The following is a 15,009-nucleotide window of genomic DNA, read 5'->3' on the forward strand; positions in this document are numbered from 1 at the left end:
TCCCGGGGATTAAATGCGTATTTAAACTTCTTCACGCTAACAGAAAGGACAGCTCGTCGCTGTTCACGCAGTAGTGAAGCACCGACTTCCCCCAATAAAATAGCGCGGTACGAGGACGTCACTTCCTGACCGGTAGTTTTGCGGGAAGTTTGGTCCGTGTACAGTTTCTCCTACAGGGAAGCATAAACAACGAAGCGACGGTATGTTTCTGTCATACACGCATATATGTGTACGCTAACGGAACCAACCACAGCGACTCGGGAGCGTGTGCTGTCGGACGGCGTCATGTAGCGGGTCATGTAGGCGCTAATGTGACACACGGTTACTCACAAGACCGCGCAGTTAGCATGAGAGCTAACGAGCCTCGAAAGAACAACGCAAGGTGCGGGATTCGCACGACGCCATCGCTTTACTGTTTCTCTTTCTGTTGGTTTGAATGCTAACAGGCGGTTCGTGTTGGGGAAATGTCTCGTATAGGCTGCACACATTAGCAGGTGATGGGGAACTCAGGATGTGGTTAGCTAACTTCGGTACAGATAAAAACATGGTTCTGATGTGACCCGAAAAGTACAAGTTTCCATTTCTTGTTGTGTTTACAACGATGTTTAGCTTAGTTTTATTTTGGAGCTCTGCTTCCATCACGATGGAGCAGCACTAACGACCACCGTGGCGTGGCTGTGTGTGTTAGATGCCCCCTAAAGCCAAGGCGGCAGGCAGAGGCAGAGCCCCTGCCAAGAGGAAACTGGCAGAGGAGTTTCCTCCTGGAGAAGTGCTGAAGGACACCATGAAGAAGGAATGGAAGCTGGGGGCTCCGATCGGTCAGGGGGGCTTTGGGGTCATATACTTGGGTAAGAAAGACAATGTTATTTGTATGTTAGTTCTAGTTAACATCAGAGTTTGAGCTGCAAACTTTATATTGAATAAAAGTGAATAAAGATTTTAAGCATGTGTCAACCAAATACTGTAAATAATGAACATATTCCCTCTCATGTTTTCCCCAGCCGAGGAAAATTCTGCAAACCCCGTGGGTGCTGACGCTCGCTATGTCATCAAAGTGGTAGGACTAAGTTTGTTCCAGTCCAGGCATTATTACTCGTCACATACTTTTGTCTTTACTCACAGAAAAGTAGCTACCAAAGCCAACTCAACCTTTGTATTTTATGACATATCAATTTCTATTCTATAACACTTCCACTTTAGTTAAGCCCATCAAGAGTTAAGACTTAATTGGCAGCATAAGTTCATTGGATTAAGTCCAGAAATAATTCACATACTGACAGGACTTGTTTGACTTGTTTGACTTGCTTTTCTGCTCTAATGTGCAGACTCATCAGTCTCTCCCATTTGACTCTGAGAATCGTCCGATTTATTTGTTCACTAACTGCAGCGATGCAGCCAGCACAGGCCTTGACCCTGGACCTTTCAGATGGCTCTGTCCAGTTGCTGGTCACTGAAGTGTCACGAGAAGTGATCACAGTGCAAACGTTGCAGCCAATAAGGCGCTTTCTGCACTGTGACCATTTCCCTGTTTCTATTCTTAAGGAGGAGAAACGGGGAGAAAAAGCCCGGGGATGCCCCATCACCCAAGATCTGAACTGAATCAGTGGCAACGTTTGAATCCAAATTTTACGTTTTTGGTTCAAATCATTGTCGAGATGTGAGGAGAGACGTACAGCAGCGAGCGTGGCCTGAATAAAAGCGCCGTCAGCTCCACTGTGCTGTAGCCCACTGCAGGCTCACATCTGCACGCTGCAGGCTCACATCTGCACGCTGCAGGCTCACATCTGCACGCTGCAGGCGTTGCTGTTAAAAAGTGACGTGATGGCTGTTGTGGGCCAAATGTAAAGCTCTACCTGTACTGTGTTTATTCCAACTTTAACTCTAATTATTTGTGCTGTCGCTGTCTGAAACAAACTGTGGAAGCTATTCAACATTTATTTAACATTTTAAATCTTTTTATTGAAACTGCAGCACGACCGCTTGCTGGGGCTCATTCCCAGCACGGACCTGCTCCTAACTGTCAGAGATGTAACAGTCTGTGAACCTGGATTTAAACACACAACCAGTTTTTGCACTTTTGTTTGTTTGTTTTTTAAATGTTTAAACGGAAGAGAAGGAACCGGCCTGCCGTGCTGTGAGCTGTACTCTGGATTGTTTCTTTTTTTTCTGCCTGTGAAGGGTGGAAACACAAAAGCCCGGTGTGCTGTTGTGGGTCTGCAGACCTAATGTACCTGTTGATCTGTCCACAGGAGCCTATTGACAATGGACCGCTTTTCTGCGAGCTCGCGTTTTACATGAGAGCTGCTAAGCCGGATCTCAGTGAGTCACATGATCAGACACTATAAACACACACACTGTCAGCGAGCCAAAGTTAGCCCTGCGATCATAACACAAGTCTCACACCAGCAGGGCAAACAAATAAAAAGAGAGGCAAGTTTCTTAATTAAAAGATGGTGTTGCAGCCGAGGCTCAGAGGAGCCCTACAAAGGAAAGGAAGCGTTTGGTGGCAGCGCCGCCAGCCCTCGGGCCACCGCTTTGCATTTTATATAATAACAATCCAAATGTCAGTCTCCCCTGACGATTAACTGTTATATGACTAAGGAACCGAAGCCTCATATTTTATTCATGCTGGAGTCTCACGTTGTTGGTAAATATTTGTCCCAGCAGCAGATTAGCTCGCGGCCATATTGGCCACTTTCCCCCACTGATTTATACTCTTATTACTTGGAGTCTCACATCCATCACCCACTTAAACCAGCACCAGGCTTCACAGAGTTACTTCCTGTGTTGTTGATTTCATGTATGCACACATTAAAAGCTCATGTACGTGTCTGATACGTTTACTCTTGCCCTGCAGTTCAGAGCTGGATGAAGTCCAAGAAGCTGAAGAACCTGGGCGTGCCCCGGTACTGGGGCTCGGGTCGACATGAGAGAGGGGGTCAAAGGTAAGGGTGGGAGTGCTGGGGACGAGTCTCAGGTTGTAATGATGCAGCCCGTCTCTCCTCCCTCTGTGTGACGTGCAGTCGTTCAGGTTCAGCAGTTATATTTGGTGCACGCAGCTCGAGCTGTGCATCAACTGTGTTTGACTTTTCCTCCATGGTGTTTGCATGTTGCACACTGGATGGAGTCACACACAGATTTAAAGGAGAGGTGGGCATGATTACGCTGATTAGAGCCTGTGTTTTCCCAGCTCAGGTCTCTGCCTTCTATAGCAGACCTCACTCTGATTCATTCAGTGGATTACTTTGGCACCGCCTGATACCATGTAGTGGATCTCAGTAGTAGCACTTGTTACTGGTTTCATAAGGGCCCAGTGGCCTGATAAGGCATCAGCTTTGGTCCCGCCTGGGTCACATAGTTAGCACTATCCTCAGCCCTTGCATCACCTCTCCTGACCTCCTCTGTGCACTTATAGTAACTCCGATATTTAAGCTAATCTCCCTGTTTACGCCTTTTACAACTCAGTTTTTAATATTTTATTATTTTTTTTACTGTGTTAATGTCCTGAAAGCTCGATGAAAGAAAACGCCAAATAAGAAGTAAAGTGAAACAGCTGCGTTCTCCTCACAGTAACAGGTAAAGCTGCAGCCTTTCTGACGCTCTGCTAACAAAGCTCTCTGTCCCAACCAGATACAGGTTCATGGTCATCGACAGACTTGGCACAGACCTGCAGAAGAAGTTTGAGGAATGCGGAAGGAGATTTCCCAGAAAGCTGGTCCTGCAGCTCGGCCTTCGACTGGTTGGTTTAGTCACGATGAAGTTGTTTCAGTCTGAATCACTTAGGTTGTAAACAGCAGGTCATGACCAACATCCTGAGGATGAACGTTGTTCGCAAACTGAAAATAACTGATGATGAGGGTCGAATAACAAGCGGTTTCATCCTCAGAGTTAGTGATGCACAGGGGAGGAAATGGGTTTTCCCAAAGAGACACACAAGTGTATTTTCAGTTGTGTTAATGATTGTGGGTCAGAAGCATTCTCCTGCTCATCCTGGAATGATTGTTTCTGCTTTTAAAGTGAGCTGAAACTGTAATCTGACACCGCTTTACGGAAACGCGAACGTCAGCAGATTTCCTGCACCTGTGCTTCCGATCGAAAATCCTTTGTTTGCATGAAAATACCAACAATGAAGTAATTTGTTTACACAGTCCAGTAAGACTTGTCACAGTGACACTGGATAGACTGTGAAATAGTCATTTACTGTGACTCTCTTTCTTGTTGGAAATCCCACGCTTCTCTTATAGCAGCGCGTCTCCCGTTCGCTCTAGTTTATTAAGATCTATGTGGAGGAGGTGAAACTTTTTCTGGTCAGACTCTCCTCTGCTCTGTGGTGCTCAGCCCGGCTACATCCCCTCTAAAAAAGACAAATGTTTATGTTCTGAAACTGAACGTAATGAATCGAGTTGCTAATAAAATCCTCGTAATGTGATCACAGGTTTGGCTTCACGTGGCTGCTGCTCAGTGAGGTGATGACGGGCTGAGCAGCAAACTGCACATTATATTTAAACCATGTAGTGTGATTACTTTGTACTAGGGTCTTGCTACATCACAGATGTGTCTGTACTCTGTATTTGATGGAGTATTTGTTCCTGTGCAGCTGGATACTCTGGAGTACATCCACGAGCACGAGTACGTGCACGCTGATGTGAAGGCGTCTAACCTCATGTTGAGTCACAGCGATCCCAACCAGGTCAGTTGGAGTTCCAGCGTGCTGACTGAAACTGTGACAGTTTACAAAGTGCCGCTGTGACCTGTGCATCGGCAGGAGGAGGAGCCTGGTTTTGGTTGGAACACACTCGCACTGCTTCATTAGATTCAATTAGGCTTTTGTGACGGGGGGAGGTGAAGCCAGAGTGTTCAGACGGGGGAGATTAGATGGCAGGAGCACAGAGCTGCAAATAAGGTGGGGGCAGGGGCAAATATTTAATTTGGAGATTAATAATGTATCATCGGTGGTGTTATTAAGGAGCTTTTTATAAATGACAATTTGGAAATCAGCCCCTCAGGATTTTAATATTGGCTCTGGTTGTTTTTCCTGCTCTTCCTCGGAGGTGGTGAATGTAGGTTTGCTTTTATTGCTCTACATTTCTTTATTAAAGCCACAGAGAATATAAGCACAATGCAAACTGAGGAATAATAAAGTGCTATGGAGCTGGAATTAGAATTGAAATCGTGTGTCTCCTGTCTGTGTACAGTCAGTGAACGCTGCTAAAACATGGATTAGTACTGTGTGTATGTGTGTGCATGCCTGAATCTTTGTGTTTGCCAACTGTAGGTTTACTTGGTAGATTATGGACTGGCCTATAGGTACGCACCTGAAGGTCTGCCCAAGGAGTACAAGGAAGACCCCAAGAAATGTCACGATGGTACCATCGAGTTCACAAGCATCGACTGCCACAAAGGAGCATGTAGGTGCAAACGTACGCGAGTAGTCATGACGCCCAACATGGTGTACAAAACCAGAGTGGTAATCTGAAAGAGTCGGCAGGCTCTGATGTTTTTAACCATGAACAGGAAAATCAGTGTGAACGGATTTCAAACCATTTTAGTGAGGACGGTTTGGAACAGCTGGGCTGTTTCCTCCCCATTTAAACTGGGATTCAGTACGCACCATAGAGTGTAGAGTGTGACACGGCCCCACGTTCGCCCAGAGACCGAAACAGTACCCATGTTTGTTTTGCTGTGCAGTCAGAGCACTTTAACACGGCAGTGTGCTGGACTGACTTACCTTTGGGGCCGCAGTCGTAGTACTGAGTGTGTTCAGCCACAGCGTTGTTGCTCCAGCTGAAGTTTGCCAAAGAACAACACTGATACTGATTGGTGTTCCTCATCTCGTACAACGTGGAAATAACCTGGATGCTATTATGTACATAAGTGTCTGATATTGCTAATGTTGCTACGTGCGCCATGTTTGCTAACAGCCGCGTCCAGGCGCAGCGACCTGGAGATCCTGTCCTACTGCATGGTTCAGTGGCTGTGTGGCCGGCTGCCCTGGGAGGACAAGTTGCAGGACCCGCTGTACGTCAGAGACGCCAAGATCCGGTATGTGAAACTGAGCACAGAGCCTGGGTGCTCCAGTCAGCAACACGTTGCCGTTTATACAATTCTACAGTATGTTTTATTATTTACATTTTTGTTTTGTGTTGTACAGTTCACACAGATTGATGTGTATTAAAGAAAGTTGTGTAACGTTTTCACCTCCAGGAGTCAAGAAAACATAAGCGAGTTCATGGCCAAGTGTTTCTCCTCTCAAGACAAACCAGGTGAGACAGACTGACAGCGGCGGCTCTGTGGCTGCGATGGACCAGCGCTGAGCTGGTCACACTGACGTGCCTCACCGTATTATTCATATACTGTAGACTTTTGTACACTTGTCACATCATGAATGCTCATGTCTTGATCTGGTTGTGAAAACCACAATGCCCTGCATAATCCCACAGTCTGAAACCGTGTGACTTCAAATCATATCAAGTTCATGATTAGTCGAACATTTTACCTTTCCATTATTTTAAGTGTTTAAGGAGTTTAAGTTGCCTTGGAGTTGTTGTCAGCTATGATCAGTACTGTTAGTGTTCTTTGATAAGGTTTGTGTGTTACAGCAGCATCATCAGTAAAGTGTGAGTTGATTCATTTCGTCCGTTCCTGGCTGCTCTCATGTGTTTCTAACATGATTCAATTTTATTTATATAGCGCCAAATCACAACAAAAGTGGCCTCGAGGCGCTTCATAGATACAGAGAAAAACCCAACAATCATATGACCCCCTATGAGCAGCACTTTGGCGACAGTGGGAAGGAAAAACTCCATTTTAACAGGAAGAAACCTCCAGCAGAACCAGGCTCAGGGAGGGGCGGGGCCATCTGCTGTGATTGGTTGGGGTGAGAGAAGGAAGACAGGATAAAGACATGCTGTGGAAGAGAGACAGAGGTTAATAACAGATATGATTCAATGCAGAGAGGTCTGTTAACACATAGTGAGCGAGAAAGGTGACTGGAAAGGAAAAACTCAATGCATCATGGGAATCCCCGGCAGCCTACGTCTATTGCAGCATAACTAAGGGAGGATTCAGGGTCACCTGGTCCAGCCCTAACTATATGCTTTAGCAAAGAGGAAAGTTTGAAGCCTAATCTTAAAAGTAGAGATAGTGTCTGTCTCCTGAATCCAAACTGGAAGCTGGTTCCACAGAAGATGGGCCTGAAAACTGAAGGCTCTCCCTCCCATTCTACTTTTAAATACTCTAGGAACAACAAGTAGGCCTGCAGAGCGAGAGCGAAGTGCTCTAATAGGGTGATATGGTACTACAAGGTCATTAAGATAAGATGGGGCCTGATTATTTAAGACCTTGTATGTGAGGAGCAGGATTTTGAATTCAATTCTGGATTTAACAGGAAGCCAAAACAGGAGAAATCTGCTCTCTCTTTCTAGTCCCTGTCAGGACTCTTGCTGCAGCATTTTGGATTAACTGAAGGCTTTTCAGGGAGTTTTTAGGACTTCCTGATAATAATGAATTACAGTCGCCCAGCCTGGAAGTAATAAATGCATGAACTCCAGCTGTTGCGCACATGTCTGAGAACAGAATCACCAATTACCAGAGTTTGACCCCCGGCGGGTGTGTCGCCGAGTGGGGAAAAACGGTTAGACACATGAACGGGTTGGTGGTGTACCTGGGGCTGCTGTTTAGGACTATGCTTCCTCCTCACCGTGACCCAGCCGCCCTCTTTCCCCAGCTGCTTGGGGTCTGCCGGGAAACAGCTAGCGGGGCCTACGCTATCTTCGGCTGCACCAGCTACAGAGGCCTGGCTAGCTATGGGTGAATGAAGGGTGCGAAGCCGAGTCTCCAATTCAGTAATCCTGGCCTCCAGAGCTGCAAATATGCTACATTTGTTACAGATATCATTACTGCTAAAGGAGGCCGAGGAGTAACTAAACATCTGACACAATGAGCAAGAAAGTGCAGGAGGGACAGGTGAAGTAGCCATGGTGCTAACGAGTCGGCTACGAGCTAAGCTAAGCTAGCGAGACAGTACAGAGACAGTGAGTGAATACTTTGGCTATAAGTTAGGTAGTGAGTACACAGACAGTGTGCTTCGGATGAAGCACGTGAAGATTATACTATGAAAAAAGAATGTATTTATAAGTTTTTAATTAAATTGCTAAGCAGATAAGCTACTCAGAAACACCACTGTGTTTGAGCAGGAACAGGAAGTGATACTCTACCACAGAGCGAGCGAACACCAAGTGACAGCGCCACTTGGTGTTCTGCCTTTGAGCAGTGACCACCTGACCTCTCACTGGGATAGAAGTACAGGCCACAAGCTGCGGCAGTAAATGGCAACATTGTTGCCCGACTGTGCTAAAAGTTGCCTTTTAATGTTGGTGCTTTGACCGGAAGGCAGCGTGTCGGTTCAGAGGAGACGTCGCACCTCCGTCCTTCTGCTGTGCTGAGCACGAGCAAACTGTTGTTTTCTGCTCCGTGTGTGTGTGCGCACCAAGTCTGAAGAAAGTCCCACCACACAACATTTAGCCTGACGTTGACATCTGAATGCAACACACTATGGTGACAACAGTGGGGGGGGGCTTGTGTTTAAGTTATGACTTTGTTTATGAAGTGTTTGATGAAAATAACATGGATGACCTGATGGTCTCGAACGAGCAAGAAGGTGTGAGGGTTCTGATGAGCGGGCTTCTCCTTGTGTTGCAGATGAGATACAGCGGTTCATGGAGGAGGTGAAGTCTCTGGGCTACACAGCCAAACCACCCTACGACAAGCTGCGCTCTATCCTGCAGGCTGGACTGAAGACCATCGGTCCTAAAGAGGACGGCAAGCTGGAGTTCACCTCTGCCAGTGGAGCAGCGGCGCCTCCCACCAAGGTCAGCGCTCCTACTTGTTTCTAGAGGGAAGCGAGAAAATGCAGTATTTGAGCTCGAGCCTGTGGGGGTGTACACCTCTGACTTACCGTCGAATTATTTTCCTCATTTAGTCGACTAAGAAATGAACAACTGTCGCTTCATCATAATTACTTCTAACTTTGTTTGGTGATGACAGGAGTAACTGTCTCATGGTTTCAGGCATCATTGTGTCCAGTTCACATCTATGAACTGTATAATATGTAGTTGTTGTGCATCCTCTGCATTAACTCATCCACCAGTTCACTTTGTTCTCGGTTAGTGTCCATCCTCCAGCTGTCTTTATGGTCGAAGGGTTAGTGTGTAGGCTCCTATAGATGACACATTTGATGTCCATTCCAGGGACTGCTCACAGTCCCCTCCCCCAACACCTCGGGGTCGCCTGTCTCTTCAGATTGTTGTGGTCATAGGGGCGTGTCCAGAATGAAGCGATGCCACATGGTTTGATGAAATGCCAAGTCTGGTATTATGGCCGATGCCACTCGGGCTCCGTGGTGCTGGGTAGTGATCACAAGGCCTGGATGTCGAGTCTTGATTGTTTTGTCAGAGACATTCACACCAGTAACCTTGTGGACGGCTCTTATAGTGCTCGTCGTGTTCCTCCTCGCACAAAGAAACAGATACTGTTCCTGCTGATGGGTTAGGGACCCCCCAGGGGGGTTATGGCTGTGCTGGGCGACACGGCAGACCTGGCCGTGGCTGGACTGGCTGTGAAGCCTGGTATCTCCTCATGCTAGTGCTTTGGGAGTTGTCTCGTTGTTGCCCCTCTAGTGCACCTGTTGTTAATTTCATTAAGACCAAAGCAGCTGAACTGGAGTCATTAGCATTGCTGTCTTTGCCTCAGCTGATAAGAAGTTTCCCTTCATGTGTCTGCATGCAGCAGCCCGTCTCTGACTGTTCTCAGTGCTGGTGCTCATCAGGACAAACATCATCGCCTCTGTACGTGATGCTGGAGCTCTCAGCTACAACCTAACATTTATGTGTTACTCCCCCTCGCTCTCTCTGTCCTCCTGTCTCTCCCTCCACCCCTCCCCTGTCTCTCTCTCACTCTCCCCCCCCCTCTCTCTCTCCCCTGTCTCTCACCCCCCCACTGTCTCTCTCTCACCCCCCCTCCCCTGTCTCTCACTCTCTCCCCCTCTCTCCCCATTTTTCTCTCCCCCCGTCTCTCAACCCCCCTCCCCCTGTCTCCCTCTCATCCCCCCCGTCTCTCTCTCTCTCTCTCCCCACTCCCCCTGTCTCTCACTCTCCCCATCTCCCTCTCTCTCTCTCCCCATTTTTCTCTCCCCCCGTCTCTCAACCCCCCTCCCCCTGTCTCCCTCTCATCCCCCCGTCTCTCTCTCTCTTTCTCTCCCCATTTTTCTCCCCCCCGTCTCTCAACCCCCCTCCCCCTGTCTCTCTCTCAACCCCCCTCCCCCTGTCTCTCTCTCACCCCCCTCCCCCTGTCTCTCACTCTCCCCATCTCCCTCTCTCTCTCTCCCCATTTTTCTCCCCCCCCGTCTCTCAACCCCCCTCCCCCTGTCTCTCTCTCACCCCCTCCCCCTGTCTCTCTCTCACCCCCCTCCCCCTGTCTCTCACTCTCCCCATCTCCCTCTCTCTCTCTCCCCATTTTTCTCTCCCCCCGTCTCTCAACCCCCCTCCCCCGTCTCCCTCTCATCCCCCCCGTCTCTCTCTCTCTCTCCCCATTTTTCTCCCCCCCCGTCTCTCAACCCCCCTCCCCCTGTCTCTCTCTCTCCCCCCTCCCCCTGTCTCCCTCTCATCCCCCCGCCCCGTCTCTCTCTCTCCCTCCCCATTTTTCTCCCCCCCCGTCTCTCAACCCCCCTCCCCCTGTCTCTCTCTCACCCCCTCCCCCTGTCTCTCACTCTCCCCATCTCCCTCTCTCCCCCCCATCTCTCAACCCCCCTCCCCCTGTCTCCCTCTCATCCCCCCCCTGTGTCTCTCTCACCCCCCCTCCCCTGTCTCTCACTCTCTCCCCATCTCCCTCTCTCTCTCCCTCTCTCCCCCCCGTCACTCCCCCACGTGCTCTCTGTGCATATGGAAGCTGCCACTGGGGACGTGGTGTTGCCAGCCGAAGGGTTACTGGGCCCTGGTGCTTGTTATTGTATGTAATTATCCCGCCAATCTGTTCACCTCAGTGGGTGCCGCATGGTGATCATGAGGTAGCAATTGTCAAAATGGAGGCAAAAATGGAAAGGGGGGCAGTGGGCGGAGTCTCGTTACACAGGCCCAGAAAGGACGGCGGCGGATGGAGGAGCTGATTGCCTGTGATAAGCGCATCGCTCTCTCTGGGGGCACCTGTACTTCCTGAGGACATACCGTGTTTGCTTTGACAGACATAATAAGTTTATGAAGAACTCTTCAGCAGCCGTCGTGTTTGTGGAAGCTCTACAAAGTACATTTCACCTTGAATGAACCCAGGTCGGTCCATGTTGTAGTCGATGCAGAGTGTCACAGCCCTACATCAGGAGAGTAATGGCGACAGTCAGATTCTAGTGCATGACATGTTTCCTGTGGGGAGTCTCTGGGATTTCCTCATACCTGTGATAGAACTTCACGTAGCAGTTTTCCAGCACAGAGTTTGAGTGCTGAGGAGAGTCTATAATGAGGAGCTCAGGGTCAGTGAGACGCACATAATCATCAGTGCACGCCTGGATCGACTGTTTGCATCCATCATAAAGCTGCAAGGATGTTGTGGCTGCTGTTGGCTGAGACTGCGAGCTGCTGGCTTCTTCGGTTTGTGTCATTTACATGTGTGTGTTTCCTGTTAACAAAGGCTAGATGGGCATGCACATTGTAGGCTTGTTAAACACCTCAGATTATGCTAAATGATGATTCTGGATGAACTACAGTGTTTCTTCTTGCCTGTGCCCCCTCCTCACAGCAGATGCCCCTCCCTGAGCCGGGGGCCAGGTTTCTTCCTGTTCAGTTTTCCTTCCCACTGTCACTGTGTGGTTGTAGCATCTTTACCGTACAGAATAACTTAGTGTGAGGCGATGGTGGTGATTTGGCACTATATTAATACAGTTCAGTAAAAATAGAATTAAATCTCAATTTATGGCATGAGGCAGTTTGACAGTAATTATCTATGTGGGAAATATTCATGTTTATTCACATTTGTTCTTGATTTAACATATTCTGTAGAAACAAACTGTACAGGACCCACAGTGGACTCCCAGGTTTAAAGTAATGTCTTTTAGTCAACATCAACACACCGACTGGTGCTTCTCTTCATATTTATCGTGTTTCTCTCTCTGTAGAAGACGACCAAAAGAAAGATGGCAGCGGATAGAGCGGAGGAGAGCGAGGTGGATTCGAGTCCCGTCAAGAAAAAGAGAGTCACAAAGAAGAACGGTTGGTTTCCTCTTCAGCGTGCACCAGTTTTTGTCAGTGTATCTCTAAATAGAGTAACTGAAGCAGAGGCTATGAATGAAAACTACATGACAACATTTGGGTTAAACGATTGACAGCCTGCTGAATTTAACTTTGCAGACAGACCAAAGAAAAGTCCCCAAAAGACTCTGAAATCCAGGAAGGTGCCCAGCAGTGACCCCAAATCCAGACTTGTGGAAATGGGAACCCAGACATCACCTGGACTTGCCCAAAAATCCAGAGGCAGACCCAAGAAAACGAGCACCTGAACATCCACCTCACTCCTCCTCTCAGGCTTTTATGTTGGATTTACTTTGTGCTGTTACACTGTTACACTGTGCTAATAGATGCTGATGTTTGATTGCATTGTAACAATAAAGAGATAACGACATTGATCGGTTGTTCTTATTAAAACTTCTGGGCCAAAGTGTGAAGAAGCTCAAACTTCAGTTGTCCTGTTGCTTTTTTATGGCAAGTTTGAGGAACTCAGTGGCACATGAATTAAGAACGAGTCCATAGATGGCGCTGTCTTTAAACTGGGGGTAAAGAAATGGTTTCCCACTTGTCTGCAGATGCTGAACAATAATCGGATTGCTGTATCAGAGAGCAACTTGGGGTTGGTATCTGTCCCAAGGATACTTGGAGACTGGATCGAACCTCCCACCTTCTGATTAGAGGATGACCTGCTCTACCTCCTGAGCAGTGATGGGAACAACGGGGTTAGAAGTAACGGCGTTACTTTTTTCTGTAACGAGTAATCGAATTACTATTTCTATCGTTACAACGCCGTTACCGTTACTAACAAGAAAATGCGGTCGCGTTACTATGTTTCAACAAACAGACGGCTGACGCTCTGTTCAGCTTACAGCTCCTTATATCAGCTGCAGGAAGTAGCTGTAAGTAAACTGAGCGCTACAGCTTTAAGCAGCTGCGCGCTCCCGCGGGCGGCGATCACTTTCTGGCTGACATCACTTTTTGGCACAACACCTGGAGCTAAGGGGGCAAAATAATCGCATGAGTGCTGCTGTTTGACTGAGGAAGAACAAAGTAGTCGTGGTCAGCCAATCACATGACCACTTAAAGACAAAGCAACAAGGTGACATGTACCAGTTTTCAATCACGTTTACTGTCTAAGGACAGCGCAGCGAGCTCTCTCTGCTTATGAGCCAAAAAAAATAAAAAACAAACCAAAAACAGCCTGTTGGTGGAAAAATGCACCATGTCGACCAATCAAAAAATGATATGGTAACATGACATTTGGTTGTTTAGGAAGAGGAGGAGTGATGAAGAGAGAGAGGGAGTTTTGAGATGTGAGAGATTTGTGACGTTTAGCATGTTTGGAGTGTGTAGTTAATGTGTTGTCTTATGTAGTTAGTGTGTAGTGTTGTGGATAGTTTGTGTTGTGTGTCAGAACAATGAGGCGACTGCTGTCTCCAGGTAGAAACAGGAGTGATGCACCTGCTGCTGTCAGACCTGCAGGTATCAGGCTGTGATGTTTCCTTTATAGTGGACAGAAATATTTGGCACAAATAATTTGTGGCATCTTATTGAAGAACAGCTGATTGTTCTGTAAACAGTTTGACATGGTTATTAGAAAACGGGTAAATTACTGCAAATCACTTTGTTGTTTGCAAAACCTGTGCATAGGATTTTAAAGTGACAGTTTAGTTTTTGCATTTAAAGTTATGAAATATGATTCAATAAACATGTTTGTGGCTGTTACAGTAAAAAATATCCCTTTCTACTCGGATTTTATGTTTTTTATCTGATTTTAGATCAGTTGTGTTAGTACAGTAGTCAAAATGAAAAGATAACTGTAAATTCAGACACGTGAGGTTGTGCTGAAAACAATGAGACCAAACAAGGCAAAGTAAATAGTTTGTAAAGGTGAAATGTAGAGGAAACACCAAAAGTAGTTAAAAATGGCCAATTATACCCTGGAGGGTTAAACTTTTTTTTTTTAAAGTAATGCAATAGTTACTTTTCAAGTAATTAATTGCTTTTAGAATCTTGTAACTCAGTATGTATATGTAAGTAACTATAATTAATTACTTTTTCAAAGTAACTTGCCCAACACTGCCCCTGAGCTACTACTACCCAACTGCTGCTGTTCTTAACACTGTTTAACATTTCACAATAAACAGCAGTTTGGGTCTATAATGCTGTAAGGTCCTGATCTCGTTATAGCACCTAAAGAAGACACAGGTGCAGGAAGGTAGGGCCACTGGGATCTCTGAGTCGGTTAGTCATTTTATTCATTTATTTATTTATAAAGCACATTTAAAAACAGCAAAGAGTCGACCAAAGTGCTGTACAACGTAATAATGAAACAATAACATCATCGAACAGGTAAGAAAATTCAAATACAACTTGGTAACTCTCATACAGTATAGAAAGCCAAAGAGAAAAAATGTGTTTTAAGATGGGATCTAAAGAGTGACAGGTGGGGCCTTTCTAATGTGCAGAGGTAGATTGTTAAAGCTGCAAAAGGTCAGACAAATAGTCCGGTGCTGGGCCATTTAGCGCTTTATAAGTCAAAAGTAAGATTTTACATTTAATTCTAAAATGCACTGAAAGCTAATGAAGAGAAGCAAGCACCGGGGTAACATGTTGGTGTCTCTTCACATGAGTCAAAAGGCAGGCTGCAGCATTTTGTACAAGTTGGAGCCGTGCCAGACTGGACTGACACCGACGTATAGCAAATTACAGTAGTCCACTCGAGAAAGGGCGAACGCAT

General features: G+C 46.8%; 1 protein-coding gene across 4 annotated transcripts; it reads left to right on the forward strand.

The window, feature by feature from the left end:
* Window positions 1-66: 66 nt before the first annotated feature.
* vrk1 (VRK serine/threonine kinase 1) lies at window positions 67-12,667 on the forward strand. 4 transcript variants are annotated; one of them, XM_080293465.1, is made up of 13 exons: window positions 67-200; window positions 689-848; window positions 1,002-1,057; window positions 2,250-2,319; window positions 2,858-2,945; window positions 3,631-3,739; window positions 4,598-4,690; window positions 5,276-5,408; window positions 5,922-6,111; window positions 6,205-6,263; window positions 8,701-8,870; window positions 12,161-12,254; window positions 12,393-12,667. In XM_080293465.1, exons 2-13 carry the CDS (start codon window positions 689-691, stop codon window positions 12,539-12,541), a joined length of 1,371 nt encoding a protein of 456 aa, XP_080149591.1. In that variant the 5' UTR covers window positions 67-200; the 3' UTR covers window positions 12,542-12,667. The 4 variants fall into 4 exon arrangements, with proteins under 4 accessions (XP_080149591.1, XP_026008494.1, XP_080149592.1 ...); XM_026152709.2 differs by having other exon boundaries at window positions 5,922-6,042; XM_080293466.1 differs by having other exon boundaries at window positions 135-382.
* The last annotated feature ends 2,342 nt before the right edge of the window (window positions 12,668-15,009 follow it).

Source organism: Astatotilapia calliptera, chromosome 19 (assembly GCF_964374335.1).
Source record: "Astatotilapia calliptera chromosome 19, fAstCal68.1, whole genome shotgun sequence".
NCBI lineage: Eukaryota > Metazoa > Chordata > Actinopteri > Cichliformes > Cichlidae > Astatotilapia > Astatotilapia calliptera.

Excerpts from the sequence above, each read along its gene's own strand:
- vrk1 (XM_080293465.1), top strand. The coding sequence starts at position 689 with ATGCCCCCTAAAGCCAAGGCGGCAGGCAGAGGCAGAGCCCCTGCCAAG. Across the intron at positions 849-1,001 it reads CTTTGGGGTCATATACTTGG|CCGAGGAAAATTCTGCAAAC; the intron begins GTAAGAAAGACA and ends TGTTTTCCCCAG. Across the intron at positions 1,058-2,249 it reads CTCGCTATGTCATCAAAGTG|GAGCCTATTGACAATGGACC; the intron begins GTAGGACTAAGT and ends ATCTGTCCACAG.